Here is a 15415-nt window from a genome sequence, read left to right as displayed (position 1 = left end):
CCAGAATTATATTTTTTATTGATATTTAGGACTTCTCTGAAAGTTTTACCAAAGTAACAAGTCTTACAAGTGTGTGAGAGGTGCCAACATGGCCGGCAGAACAAAAGACAGCATAGAGCCAGGTCTGATGAGTGAGTGAGAAAGCTGGTGTGGAGGCAGTTGGATCTCAGAAGATCACGGAGGAGTTTGTGATTATGATTCAACACAGCATGTGATGGAGCCCATCAGTGCTGTACCTGTCCTGTTTCTTTTCTGCATGTAGAGTTGGATGTATCTGTCAGCACACTTCCCTGGTGGTGCAGCCTGGCAGTCAGATGCTGTCTATTTGTAAATTAAAAAATGTATCGTGTGCACTCACACTCTCACATCTATCACCACACGTGCCTCGATTTTGTACACAGCAGATTGAATCATTTATGTAAAAGCAACCTACAGTGTCGCTGGGAAAATGTCAGCTGTGCCACTAGGAAAGAGCCTCAACGCCTCCTGCCCTCACAGGCTCCGTCTTCACAGCTCCCACAGCACAGATGAGCTGTAGCACCATTCTGTGAAATATATGAATGCACCATATGTATGCATCTTAAACAGGCTGCATGGGGATAGTTGGTCTGAGTTTTCATGAGTGTAGGGCAGCACTATAGGAAGAAAGAAAATAATTATATCATGACGGAAACTGAACTTTTGTACATTTCAGTGTACCATGCATGGGGGACATGTAAAGACGGTGTTTCCCTTTCAGTTTTAGGCATAAAAGTGGGATTTTGAACAAGTTTGCACTAAAATGTCAAAATATTGAATGGTATGCATACACATTTAGACAGTGTATCAGAAAAAAAAAAAAGATTTGGCAATTTAATAAGATGGGCAACGATAACTTTGCATTGTTGCAACTGCCATTACAGAAAAGTAGGAAAATATTGTATTTCGCACCACCTCCTGTTGTGACAATGATAATTATGCAATATACTGTGCAGCCATGTCATGGGGCTTAATGAACGCTCACTACCATCATGGTCAGTGTTGCTAAGTTGCAAGAACACTTCAAAATAAAACTAGACCTAAACCTGCAATTGGTCCAGGTTTCATATCATTCCAATAGTAACTTGGACCACACCCAGTCCGTGCGGCTCATTCTAAATCCCATCACATGGAGGAGTACATCATGTCCACACACAATAGAAGTCCTAATAGGTGCTGACATGGTGTAAAAATAATGTCTTTTTGACAGAGAGCACCTTGGAAATTGGTTCAGCTGTCATGAAAGAACAATTGAATCCCTCCAGAGAAGCAGTAAAAGCTGTGTCTTGCCATGAACAAGAACCGACATGACAGATAAAGCCTGTTTTGATGCACTGTATATCTAACCGTAACCTTTTAAGCTAAAGTGATTCAAAAATTGACCCTTCACCAATTTTAATTTGCACTTTACTTCACAGCACAGTTACAACTTGCTTGCAAGATTTTTACAGATAACAAGGGATAATCTATTTTGCATGTTTGTTGGTAATTTAAAGTCTTTCTATTAAAGAAATAGGCCACCGTTTTCGCATACTGCTATATGTTCTTTCCTTAGCTTAGACGAGTTGATGCGTAACTGACTGGTCTTTACGTGTGCGCTCAGTCACGCAAACACACATCAAACATGTTGTGAGCATTTAGCCGCTCCTCCGCTTCTCTATGGACCCAAACAGGAGTGAAGTTAGAAGCGACCAAGCTCTTCCACGTTTCCCTGTTTAAATACGGTCAAGTGAGCATTTACACAAGTCTCGTTACCCAAAATTAAACATGTCGATTTTCTTAGCGGATAAAAAGGAGTACGACATACTATATAACCATGCTATTACTGTGCTGGAAAATGCTACCCAATTTTATATAACTTATTACTCAGCTATCACCATTATTAATCATCAGTCATTAATAATGGTTGCCATACCACCTTTGCTCTGCCTGATCCCGTCAGAACTTGCAAGCTAAGCAGGGAAGGGCCTGGTCGGTACTTGGATGGGAGACCGTTTGAGAACACCAGGAAGCCTGGCGAATGGAGTGAGTGAGTAAGTGGTTGGTGGTTGCCTCGCTTCCGTCAGTCTACCCCAGGGCAGCTGTGGCTACAATAGAAGCTTACCACCACCAAGTATGGAGTGAATGAATAATGCAATGTAAAGCGTCTTTGTGTCCATATAAGCGCTATATAAAACCAATGCATTATTATTATTATGATTATTACTTACTCAAATTCTTAGTTGCTAAAAAATATGTGTTGAAAAATTGGTGTGTTGCCAATAATTGCAGTATTTGTGAAATATTGAGTTCACAATGTGGAGCAGATTTACTGCAGTGCTATAACATGACTTTCGTCGTGTGTAGCAGCCCTGCTCACTCACTATCTCCACACTCTTTGGTCTCTTATCCTGATGCTGGTCTTTAGCACCTCAGATCTGATAAGAGCTGTGTCAAACCAGATTAACGTTCCTTTATTATTTTTCAAGATCCAATGAAAGATTAGCTGCACTGCCTGTAGATTCCAACAGTCAATTCTTTCTAAACCTGCTATAGCCTACCATCTTATGTAGCTAAGTGGATAATGTTGTTTGATAGTGAACTGTTTTAAATCATCTTTTATAAAGGCAAGGCAGTGCACATATTGTGTGACTTTGAGAAAAAAAAAAAAAAAGATACACGCTATGACAACAATCCATGATCATAATCATTTAATCTCTCTGCTGCCCACTGCCAAATGTATTTTTGGAAGGGAGTACTTTGTCAGGCTGAAGGCGCATTGTAGATAACAGATTTGCCTACTGCAAAAATCAATAGTCCACTCCTGCATTTGTACACAACCATGACCTTTTGGAAATGTATTGTTAATTCAAGTTTATGATAACAATAGAGGACCACACAATCTCCTTGGTAACGGAACAACGTGTCATATTTGTTGCAGAGGCTTCTCTCCCCAAAACTGAGTCCCATCTCCTGATCTCAGGCACCATGAGTTGTAGCTGGGAGGAGGGCGGGGCCGACGGGCTTTAAAAAACGAATAATGAAATCTTGAAATAAGTTCTAAAATGAACAAGCCAATGCAAGTGGCGATTTATTTAGTATTAGTTTTCTTATTATTTAATTTAATTTTAATATAATTATTGGATCACAAATTAAGTTGCATACAGGTATTTATTTATTTATTTTTTAATTCAAGCAACTATTTTGGACTTTTATTATTGGTACCGCATTGGAATTGAAGGTACGACCGGATATTCACATTATTATCTTTATTGTATGTTCATGTCAACAACCTCTTTACTAGGTTTCTCCATTTATCTCTCTCTCTTGGGTCATTCTCTCAACCTCTATCCTATCTATTGCGTATATGTAATGTGTAATGCACCATCCCCGGCCGTCACCTTCTGCCAATTCCAATTCTCCTTATCAATCTTGGCCTAACCCTGGATTGGGTTTGGATTCTAGGTTTTAACTGTGTAACCTTTGCAGGAGATTTGAAGCTTTGACAAAATTGACCTGAGAACTTTCCAAAGACAAGACTTCAAATAGATTGAAGTGTAGTGAGAAAAAAAAAAAAAAAAACACATTCCCACTTTCAAATTTATCTGGCTGTGTTTAATTCCGTTTCCTTTTATGAGAACAGCCCCTGCCGAAATTAAAACATCATTGAGCAAAAGAAGAGAGCATGCAAATGTGCAAATTAGATTAGCACACCTGATGACTGAGGAGTTTAGCGGGTGCCAGTTTGTCGTTTTGTGTCAGGTTTTCTAAGCATTTTCCAGTAAAGCCGTGGTGCAGGTGATGGGACTTTTTGATTGCTTCTTCAGTTTCTTTCATTTTCACTCAGCTGTCATTGGGCCAACCATTGTGGGGGACTGAAGTTTTTATTAATGAAAAGCTTTCATCGTCGTCACATTCGAGCTGTGTGTCTGCATGTATACTCCATTTTTGTCTTTTGAAATGCTTTGGAAGTATTGAGATTGATATCCCTTTTAGGAAATTTGGTTTCTGTTTTCACCTTTAATTTCAGTCACATTACTTTTTCTGTTGAAAAGCATTTGAAGACATGATACAGGTCTCAGATCAAGAAAGTTCCTGCTGAAAATCAAAAATGATATTGAATAAAAATCAAAAATGATGTTGGTAAAGGTCTATTCTCAGACTATAACAAATTGGTGTTCAGTATGATCAGATTTTGTAAGGAAAAAAATAATAATAAGTGGCCTTTGTCCTAGAATTTCTCAAGAATACTATGAATAGACTTTTCAGACATGTTTTTCTCAAACAGTTGGAGAAAGACTGTTCCTATGGTTAGGTTACCTGGCACACTTATAGGAAAAACAATATGGTGCAGTGAATGGCGCAGGTGGTCATATCACCAAACGCATACGCAATCAATGCCAATAAATTAAAGGAGGGCCGTCTTGAATTTGCAGCCAGCACCAAGCCCATTAGTTTTATATCACAGTTGTAAATCGTTTGGCAATTTCTCACTCATATTGAGTTGTGTGCTAAAGACCTAATTACCAAATGCTGTTCTGGAGTTCACAGACTTGTTTAACATCTTAATTAGATCTTAATGACGTTTCAGTTGCAATAGCTGTGGTGTGTAGGGTGATATGAGTCAAACCAATAATGATGGAGGGGCACTGGAGACACGGGGGGCAGCACAGCTGCAGAAATTCAGATGCAGGATGAATCAAATGCTTTCACGCACACTCATTGGAACATTGTATCTCCATGCCCTTGGATGGCTCTTCTCCCAGTGGGTTCCTTTACATTGCACAGTAATTACCCATGGCCTGTTCGCATGATGCATCTCATGTCTCGCATAGGCCTCCCTGATAACATTCTTCACATTCATCAGCATGAAATAATGCAGAGGAAAACTAGACTCTTCCAGTGGTTTATTGCCTTGTTGTGTAGATGCTTGATTGGACTCAGTGACTTTCTGAAATATATATATATTTTTTGTCATGTACATTTCCGTGTTCACAAATGCAGCCTTCTGATACATCCTCATATGAATTAGTAAAATAGTCACAGCAATATAACGCTTCGCTACCTTAGTACTCAAAGCACTTATGTAGGAACCATCCCCCGGACAATATACAGACACTGGAGCCAAGTTCTTTTTAAGTGTCTTGCCCTAGGACACAATCACAATATATGGACAGTGTATGTTCAGTTGTGGAAAAATACACCTCATTAACTGAGTACTGCCCTGAGAATGCCCGATCTCATTTGATCTCGAAAGCTAACCTGGGAAGTATCCAGGACGGGGAACCATGTGGGATTTCCTGGTAGCTTTGCTGAAAATGGTGCGTGGGGCCAAGGGTGCAGATTCCTCACTTCTGCCAGTTCACCTCAGGGCAACTGTGCCTAGACACATTCATATAACTTAACAACATCGAAATTAGGAGTGTGTAAATTAATTGAAATTCGATTACGATTTAGATAATTACACTAAAGAATGACATTTTTGGGGGGAATTTTTATTATTATTTTATTATTCCAAAACCCAAACAAAGACAAACAAACAATGCATAACAATTTCAACAGTTACAATACATTTGACTAACAACTAACACCAAGGCAGAATTACAAAACAACACAACATACAGTAGACAACAGTCTTGACCAGACAACACAGCACTTCAGCACAATGCATTCCAAAAATAAAAAATAAGAACAATAAGAAAACAATAGTAGTAGCTTTAGTAAATATTTGCTTGATGATGACCATGTTTTTAACTTAAGGAAAAAAATCGGGAAAAAAAAAGATTATTAAGGATGCCCTCCCTCTTGTCCATCCGAAGTGATCTCACGAAGCAAAGCAAACTTTGGTGGGATTTCGCTGGGATTATTTTCCCTTCGCCATTTCACGTGCTATGGCTCATACTTTTGTCTGACTTTTAAACAAACAGCGCTGGTCAAGGAATATTTGAAATCTTTTGTATTTTTATGACTGTTCAGAATAGGAATACTCAATGATTCATTTATGCTGCTTTGAAGCCCACATCCATGAGAGAGGTTTGGGCCAATGAAGGACTCTGACATTTGACACTGATGCCAAATCGATGTGCGAACTGATGTGCTGACGAACGTGACTGAACTTGACTTTTGCACAACAGTAACATTTTTAATCCCTCTTGTATGCGCACAGCGTGGAGGCCAAACCCAACATAAACAGCATTGCAGGATATTTCAGAGCTGTGCTGTTTTATGTATTGGGCTCAGCTGTTGCACTTCACCTGAGCTGCCGTCGGAGGAGAAAGGACAGAAAAAAACATAAGCTCTACCTCATGTCTCCTTACAAAACTAAAAAAAATGTATACAGCCGATCAAACAATAAGGGATGTAATCTGAATCCTGTTTATAAGCAAGTGGTTGAAAGCCTCACGAGATATTTATCTGAAAATCTATTTGTTTCCACTTGAGGAGATCATATTAAACTTAATTGACTTTTTGTTCATGTTTAAGGCTACGCATGCACACATACTGCAGTATGTGACCTCTACTTGCCAGACGCACTGTGATAATTTCACTGTGTAAATTGCCTCCTCTACAAAGCATTTCTTGCAAATTGCTGGTAGCTGTAGTTTTTAGCTTTCTGTAAAACTCTTGTCTCTTGAGCTTACCTCCCTTACATTATTTCGACATGCTAATGCCATCCTCTTTGTCTTTTGGGGTAATTTTGAGTAGTTTCAATTTCTGCATCACTCAGGATGTGTTCAGAAATTAGCCTGAATTACTGGGCCTAGATATCTTTAAATTATTTCTGATACCAGTATGTCAATTTTGCTTGGTTTATAATACCTGAACAATATGTTTTTGGAACCTGTACAAAACAAAAAGATAATATTCCATAAAATACTTTTTCCTTTTATGTTTTTTTAGATTTTCTTTTATTTATTTTTTGAGCTGCAACAACCAAGCGACCTTCTTTAGTGCTGTTTTGGACTCATCAGGCATCAATGCCAAAATAGACTCTGAATTACTTATTACTTACATGTTTTCCCTACATATACATTAATATAAAAAAGCATATAGTTGAGTGTCAAAGTATTTCTGATTCTGAATCACTTAAAGCCACAGACCGTTGTGCTTGTTTTGTTTTGTTTCCAGATGTTTTTATAAATCCAGGCCATTCATGGACCAGGCCAAGACCACACCAGCTCTAATCGGCTTACACTGCTGTGCCTTTGCCAGACTTGGCGTCAACTCTTCCAATTCTTTTCTTGTGTCCCTTCTGTAGCGAGATTAACTGATGATCTACCAATCCTCATCTGCGGCTAAAGACAGACATCTCTTGCAATACAGGCATTGACTGGTCAAGGAGCTTTAGAATGGCAGTGCAATTTTATTATAGCTTGACAGATCCCATACACTGCACTGCCTGAAGCAAGTGGATTGTGATTGTTGAATGGTTCATAATGCCATGTGTTGAGTTGGAAGCAGCATAAAGAAGGTTTGGCTGGTGAATCAAACTGTGATCTACTAAGTAAACCTATGTAAGCATATTGGGATGGCTAATTTTCTATGAGATGGGTTTCATCCAGCCTGTGTTTTTCCATAAAGCTCTTTTATGAAATAAAAATGGAAAAGAGCTACTTATGCTTACTGTGAAACCTATGGGAGAAGGGAACCAAGATGCCAAGAAGATGACATTAAAAAAATTTATGTACTTTGCTGTTTTACAATACTATATCCACATATAAGAAGAGCTTTATTTGTCATTATTCTACAATAAAATGGTGTCTTCTCGTAGCTCTCAAGCTGTTAGTAAATCCATCATGTAATAAGGTTGTTGGAACATGGCGTGGTTAATAACAAGGATTTTTAATCAACTGGGCTTGGTTTTAGCAACAAAAAAAACAAGATTCTGAGGCATTTTTCTATTATCTATTCCAGGGGTGTAAACAAAGCAACGATATGCATTGTGCTAAAGTGACGGTGCAAGTTTTAGTCTGTACTTATTAATATTTAAGTTCTGTGGCAGGTGTCATGTGTTTGTGTGTTATCCAAAACAGAGTGCACGTGTATCAACACTTACCGCTTAACTGAAGGCTGCAGACACTTCGGACCTGCCAAGTTACATCCTCCAAAAACACATGAAGTCTGTGTGTCTTTGTTATGGTTTTTCCCGACCGGGCTGTGGTGAATGATAGATCCAGTGCACTGTGCGTTTTCATAGGCGCAGACAAATACGTATGATCCAATCTTGGTCATAATCCGCCTCAAAAGCTTTGTTTCCGAAAAAGTACAAGCATAATGAACAGCCCAAGCACGAGCCTCAAATCAAATGCGCTGCTCTGTGCGAATTTTAACTGCCGTCTAAAGCGAAACCAAACTTAACCATTTAACGAGCACGTGCTGCTTTTTTGTTTTACTGTTTAGAGCAATTTGTTTGCTATTTCGTTTTGTATTTTGACGCAGCATTGAAAAATCAGAAAGCATTGACCATTTTATTCTGAGATTATGAATACTTCCTAATAATAAATATTTTGTTTATTTTATTTAAAAAACAATGTATTATTCTTGGAAATTTATATATATTTTTTAGATTTGTACCGTGATACACTGAAACAATGGGTCCTTGTGAACCGAACCATAACGCTCGGCGTGATACAGTGGCTGAACCGTTACGCCCCTAATCTATTGTATGTAGCCATTGGCTCATGATTGATCTCATTTAAGTGCCTCATTCTCACATAGTGCCTGATGTCACCTGTACATCTCTAGGGTAACCTTTAACAAGAGAGAGCTATGGCCTTGCTGATTAGTGCCATTATGTTTTTCTTTAGGTTCACAGAGGCGGACACTATTGTGATGGGGGATGTGACGTACGGCGCCTGCTGTGTGGACGACTTCACCGCTCGAGCGTTGGGAGCTGACTTTATGGTGCATTACGGCCACAGCTGCCTCAGTGAGTATCTGTCCAGGTCACCTTTCAATGCTTGAAAGTGCCACCAAGTTTGTACATAAGGTGAGCAGGTTGCAAAGTTGAAGTCTGAGTAGACCAAAGGATTCACTTATTGATCAACGGAAAAATAGCACTAGTTTGCAGTGACCATCTGCCTTCCACTGCTGTGGAAATGCGTAGCAGACCTTTGGAGCCTGGACTGCAACACTTCTCCTGTGGATCAATAGAGAACATGCATTACAGTCGTCCTTTGAAAACCTCAATCCGTTCTTTAGGACCTTCACCTCTGTCTGAACATGGAGGAAAGGCTAAATCAATACTTTTGATACCTCCCTGCCACAACAGTCTTCCTCTTTCAAAATACCAGAAATAACCAGCTGAATCTTAATGTGGTAACACTTTATAATAACTACACATTATTCAGCCATAATACATCATGAACTGTCACTTAATTAATTATGAACTCTTCATTAATTAAGTGTGACTCATAGTTATGTACTACTTATTTTTTAGTTTTAATAATTAGTGAAGTAACAATTTATAAGACATTTTTCGATGCTATATTAGACCATGATTTAAAGGATCTGTATAATGCTATTTTAGCCATTCCGAAGTAAATTATAGGCATTTATATGATATATTGTACCTCTACCTCTATGGAGTACTCATTTTTGTAAGACAAAAGTATTTTCTGGAGGTATTTTTCCAACCCAGAAGACAAGACGGTTGGATTCAGTTAACTCCGCTCATGCAACATTAGCAGTTGTAGAAATATAAATATCACAACAGTAAGTGAAGTTACTTCGCAATGCAGTTATAAGGAGTTGACTTGTGCAACACAGCTTCATAAATGGCTAACACAAGTTTTGATTTACTCACCACTCTGACCTCCATCGGGTGTTATGGGACTCGCGTTGGTTACAAAAGTGAATCCACTTTGATTTTGGCCAAGGTTAACCAAGTATCCATCAATTAATGGTCACAGACAAACACTACTTTGGCAGATAGTCGCTGACAGTCCATAGAACATGATATAATACTGTATTATAATGGGTATCAAAGCTTATATCGGACACCATCCAACACTCACTGTCTTGATAAAACAAACTGCACAGCAGCCTCTTCGTGTAAAGAAAAGTTAGGCACAACTAAAACCAATCAAAACCAGGCTTAGCAAACATTAATAACAACAACACAGTTTCCTTGTACTAGAGTGTCAGTGATTAATGAGAACTGAATCTTAAAGCGACTTCTGCCATGCAGCCTTAGGCCCACACATACATCTACACTACAGCCTGATGCTGTCCCCAAAGCACTTCCACATGTCCAGGTTTGGCCTCAAAGACCTGTCAGTAAAACACCTGTATTATTTGTACCATGTTATGTTATCGCTGGGCTGTCTCTGTCCTAAACTGCACTGTCTAGCGTGACTGGAAACAGATGAATAAACATATAAAGAAGCTAGTGATTAACATGCTCTTTTGTTGAAATTTTGCTGAAGGACTTACTCATCTCTAGTCTGTAAACTGACAGCAGTTCTAAATCCGCTCTTATCAGTGCTGTGGCCTATTTTCTCACTGTTTTACGCTTACTATTATGTCCAGAGCAGCTTTAATGCAAATGAATCTTATACCAAAACACTACTGTGGACATACACTCCCAATCGAATGTTTAAGACCGGTTGAGAAATGGCAAACATTCCCATTATGCATGGTTTGAAGATTCAAAGTAGAACTTAAACATGCAACTAGAAGAAATGGGAGTGAGAAAAAAAAAGAGTAAATCTTTTATTGAAAACAACAAATAAGCTGAAATAGTGGGTTTTGCAGCTGATTAAAAGTTTAAGACAACATGCCTTTAAAAGGCCATATCCAGGGCTGGACTGGCCATCTGGAGCATGGCCAGACTGTACTTTTGGGTCAGACCAGACCCAAAAGTAAGGCAAGGCAAGTTTATTTGTAGAGCACAATTCATACGCAAGGCAATTCAAAGTGCTTCACAGTTGCATAACCCCTTAACGCCTGAACTAATTTCCCATTATATAAAAAAAATTATTATCAGTGTTTTTACTTTCAAGCTGATGCTAAATTAAGTGGAGATTGTAAATTTTTATGTCGCACATAGTATAGATATAGTTTTAGGTATGTTGCCAATCGGCAACAACAGGCATAAGTGCAATTTTGGGTATGTTGTAATTCGGCAACAACAGGCAAAAGTTGTAAATGTATGAAAATGACAAAATGTATTTATTCACAATTATTACAAATGTAAATGCACTGTAAGATACACTGAACACTTGTGTATTCAGGTTAGGATATTAGAACAGTAAACAGAGCTAACGCTTTTCACTAAATTCTTGCAAAGTGTTGATTTTGAGCAGCTGATGCCGTCCTGCAGCAGCAGCACTGGTAACAGGAAGGGCATCAGGATGTTCAGTAACATCTTCATTACTGCTGTTCCTGTCATCAGTGCCTTCCCTGCTGCTGCTGCTTCATCACCTGATGTAGGGAGGTGAAAAAAAAACAATTTATAAAGGTGCAGACAATTTATCTACAAAATATCTACAATTTTTATGACTAATTATCAGATTTTGCTCCCTTTCCTGAGGTTTTATAATACATTGTACATCAGATACCTCTATGTACCATTACTTATTTGCAAATTATATTATAATTGCACATTATTTTCGGACGTGGAACTCTTGTTTGTGGTCCAGTAGGTCCACCTTGTGGTCGCTTTGCAAACAACACCAACGGTTTCATTTTGTTCTGTGTAAAAAAAGGGCTAACTTTTTTTTTTATATCTTTGTATGTTATTGTTACAATGATTATAGAATTTCACTAAAATGGCATGTTCTAAAAAACGTTTTAGCACTGTAATACATCTAAATACTACTAAAATGCGGTCACTGTGGCCACCAGATGGAGCTACTGCAGTTTTCCTTTATGGCCTGATGTTGCCGATTGGCAACGTACCTAAATCTTCAAATAACAAAAAAAAAATCCATCACACGAAGTTCATTCCAATCAATAATCTAAAGATGGAAACAAGGAGCTGCTGCATAATTTTATTTTAGCACAACTCAATTTACATTTGAAGATTTCATCAAAGTTGCTGCCTCGATTTGCAGAAATGCTATTTCCGCTAAATAGCTACCATGACCCGCTTGTGGTTCCTTCTCTGACCGGTCCTACGAGAAACTAGTGCTTGCAAAACGTTCCTAGGTACGGCATGGATGTGCGCAAACAGGTATCAAGGGAAAACGTGCGTTATTTTAGCCACAGTCTGGCAAGAAGAGGTATGTTGCCGATTTACGCCAATAGGCGTTAAGGGGATAAATATAAGAAAACAAATACAATCAATCAACATAGAATTAATCAATTACAGTACGGTCAGACCAGACCGTACTTTTGGGATGTACATGATGTGATCTGTCTGACGCCTTTTTTACTGCTCTGTGCGCATGCTTTCTTGAGTTATGGTTCCCAGATAATCTTGTATGGTCCTAATGAGCAATGGGCCTCTCGGATATAAAATTACTCATGCTCCTCACATCATATTTGCCGATTTAAGGACAAGAGTTTATTGTAACACCCTCCACAGTACCTCAAGCCTCTGATTTTATACATTTTAGACAAATGTATGCAAAGATGTGTGCCACTCTGTGGCGAGGTTACAATTTCATTACCTACATCTACAGTGTGATCATTTGGTTGGTTTGGTGAAGTTTATTTGTGTCACAATCATGAAAGGAACCTCCATAATGGAACGCACATTTTAAGATTGTTTAGTGATTTTACAAATGTTCCAGCAAGTTGTAAACGATAGGATTAAAGTTGGGAGTGTGTTAGCTTGAATTCAGCAGACACAACATGCGGCTATTGTCCTCAGTTTTGTAGCTTACTGTTTTAGCTCAAGGGCTTATTGGGGTCTCAACTATTACATTGAATTTGGGCCGTTCTTGACCCAAAAGTCCCTGAAAGGACTGGAAATTAATCAGCCCTGGCCAAATCTGTGCAAAAATGTGGATTTAGTGTCATTTTCTGTCATTTATTCACACTGCCATGGCATCGTGATGGCAAAGACAAAAGCTGCATTGGCATGTTGAGCTGCATAAGGTGGGAGGTGGGATGCAGTAAGTTATTTTTAATTTCTTAAAAGATCCTGAGGGTTATGGAATGAAAAGTCAAGTGGAACACCCCAAAAAACGATCCCCAGCCGCAGGACTTTTGATCAGCTGCAAAGACGGACTATTGTCTCACTCCCATTCCTTCTTGTTGCATATTGAAGTTCTATTTGGAACCTTGTTAAGATCCAACCAACGTGATTTCTTGCTATTTTTCAACTGGTCTTAAACTTTTGATTGGGACTGTATATCAAAACAATTGTTTTTAACGTTTGACTTTTTTGGGGGGAAGACATTTGATTAAATTACACATTGATGCCATTGCTAAAAGAGAGGCTCTATGTTTGCACCCTGGCTTTTGTATGGACCAGACACCTGTGGCAGAGATCCTGCTCTGACTCGATCATTCAGGGACTGCTGCTCTATTTTTCTCTTTTCATTTCCTCCGACTCGCATCTGCTTTGGAATAGTGCTTGTTTCTCATCTTTTGTCATCATATTGCACTGTCTGCAGACTACCGTGCTCAGAATTATATTAACGGTGTTTTAATGTCAAACTGGGTGCTCCAGTCAACACATTATAATAAGAAAAGAAATATTATAATGCTCCATCAACACATGTTAATGCCGCTCTTTCTTGTGTGAAGAAAATCATCAATGGCAATATTTTTTCATAGTCACTGATATTAGAAGTTACACTAAGATTTTATGAAGAAAATATTCTGATCGTGAATACTATACTTCTATGCTTATAACTTTTCAGCCTTAATCTCCTTTGTATGAATTCACAATAGCCTCAGTGAGCAGCTACCGTGTGACATGTACAGTCAGACAATGTACAGATAATAAAACCATTTATCTTGAAGGAAAGTGAGTTCTGCCCATCTCATTGACTGTGTCTCTAATTGCACCATCCAAGTGCTCTTTGGTTGCTAATGCCGATCAATGCCACTCTTCTTGGCTTTTTTGAAGAGCCCGTAAACAAGTGTAAGCCAGGATTAACTCATCTTCTCCGCTCCTTTCTACTGATGTTATGCGTTTAGCTCTTAGGTCCGTCCGGTAAGGCCCATCTCCCCCCCCCACCCCTCCTCTTTCCACTGCATTAAAGGGAGGACATGAACCTACTCTTCACTTATGGTGCCCAATAATTGACAGCTCACATATATGCTCTTTCTCCCCAACTCACGGTATCCTATTACTTTTTCCACTCCATTCCTGCCTTCCCAGTGTCTTGTAATTCTTGCAGTGTGTAGTTCAGTTGCCCTCACTGACTTCAAATTAAATTGTAATTCCGCCATTGTGATGAGTCTTGACTATTTTACATATAAAGAGTAAAAAGGTTCAAATATGTATTATAAGGTATTAGAGTTGAAGGTCAGGATTAATAGAGGTCGATATTTTTGACCGATTTCTCCAAATGTCTTGTCTATAATCCTGTATGTGATGCTTCTAAACTGTAAAATTTGTCAGTGTTGAACTGTGACAGTAGGGGCCGCATTATTAGTTGCATGGGGCTGATTTATTAAAAACATTCCTGTTCAGTTGGTGCTTCAGAGGGAGCTCCTTTTAAAGTATCTATCTCTTAAGGTTCCAGAATACTAAACAAAAGTCTGCAACATAAAATATAAAAGCTTAAACTCATAACCAATTTTCATCACAATGTTTCTCATTTCCCCTGAAGCCTCACTTTTGGTTCTGGAGATTTCGGCTTTTATCAGCATTAAATCAGCCGATATTGAATAATACCCAAATATCTGTACGCAAATGACACGTGACTTCAGAGTGCGATCTCGGACATAATACTTCAAGAAAACATCACCGACAGTGAGACACTGATGGGAAGTCACTGGCTATGTGTTAAAAACATTGCGTTGGATGTAAATTCTTGACTGCAGGAAACGTCATGTGTTTATTGAGGAGGACTTTTTATTCCCAGAGCTAACAGCTAGTATCAAAAAACAACACCACAAAAATGAAACAAATAAAAGTATTTATACTAGAGACAGGCCTATTATTTTTTTCGAGCGGCTCATTCAAAATCTTGTTGCTAGCCATTAGCTTCAAGACAAAAGCACTTCCCTCGTCAAACCCAGGAGGTTTGCACCTTTTCAGAGCATGGTGTCCTGCACTGGTCAGCTCCTACACCTCCTCCTTCCTCTTCCTTCTTCGAAGCTCCCTCCGATCCCCAACAGTTTTTCACCATCTTCTGGGAAGAGCTCAGCACTTAATCTGTTTTATTCTGCAGTGAACGTCCATTAGCCAGAACCATAGAAGGCATGTGTGGCTTGGCTATGAGTCTCGCCAGGATACCTCCTCATTTGGCCCTTTTTTGTTTCCTGTAGCTCCTCTTGTGACGCCTCCACTGTG

General features: G+C 38.9%; 1 protein-coding gene across 1 annotated transcript in view; it reads left to right on the top strand.

Moving 5' to 3' along the window:
* dph1 (diphthamide biosynthesis 1) overlaps positions 1–15415 on the top strand; it is a 36852-nt gene that overhangs the window by 9854 nt on the left and 11583 nt on the right. Inside the window, exon 4 of the mRNA XM_079557243.1 lies at positions 8805–8926. Within this exon, the coding sequence (XP_079413369.1) occupies positions 8805–8926 (122 nt within the window). The remainder of the gene's footprint in view (positions 1–8804; positions 8927–15415) is intronic.

The sequence above is a fragment of the Gobius niger genome (genome assembly GCF_951799975.1).
Source record: "Gobius niger genome assembly, chromosome: 1".
In the NCBI taxonomy this organism is placed as follows: Eukaryota; Metazoa; Chordata; class Actinopteri; order Gobiiformes; family Gobiidae; genus Gobius; species Gobius niger.
This window is presented reverse-complemented; position numbering and strand designations above follow the sequence as displayed.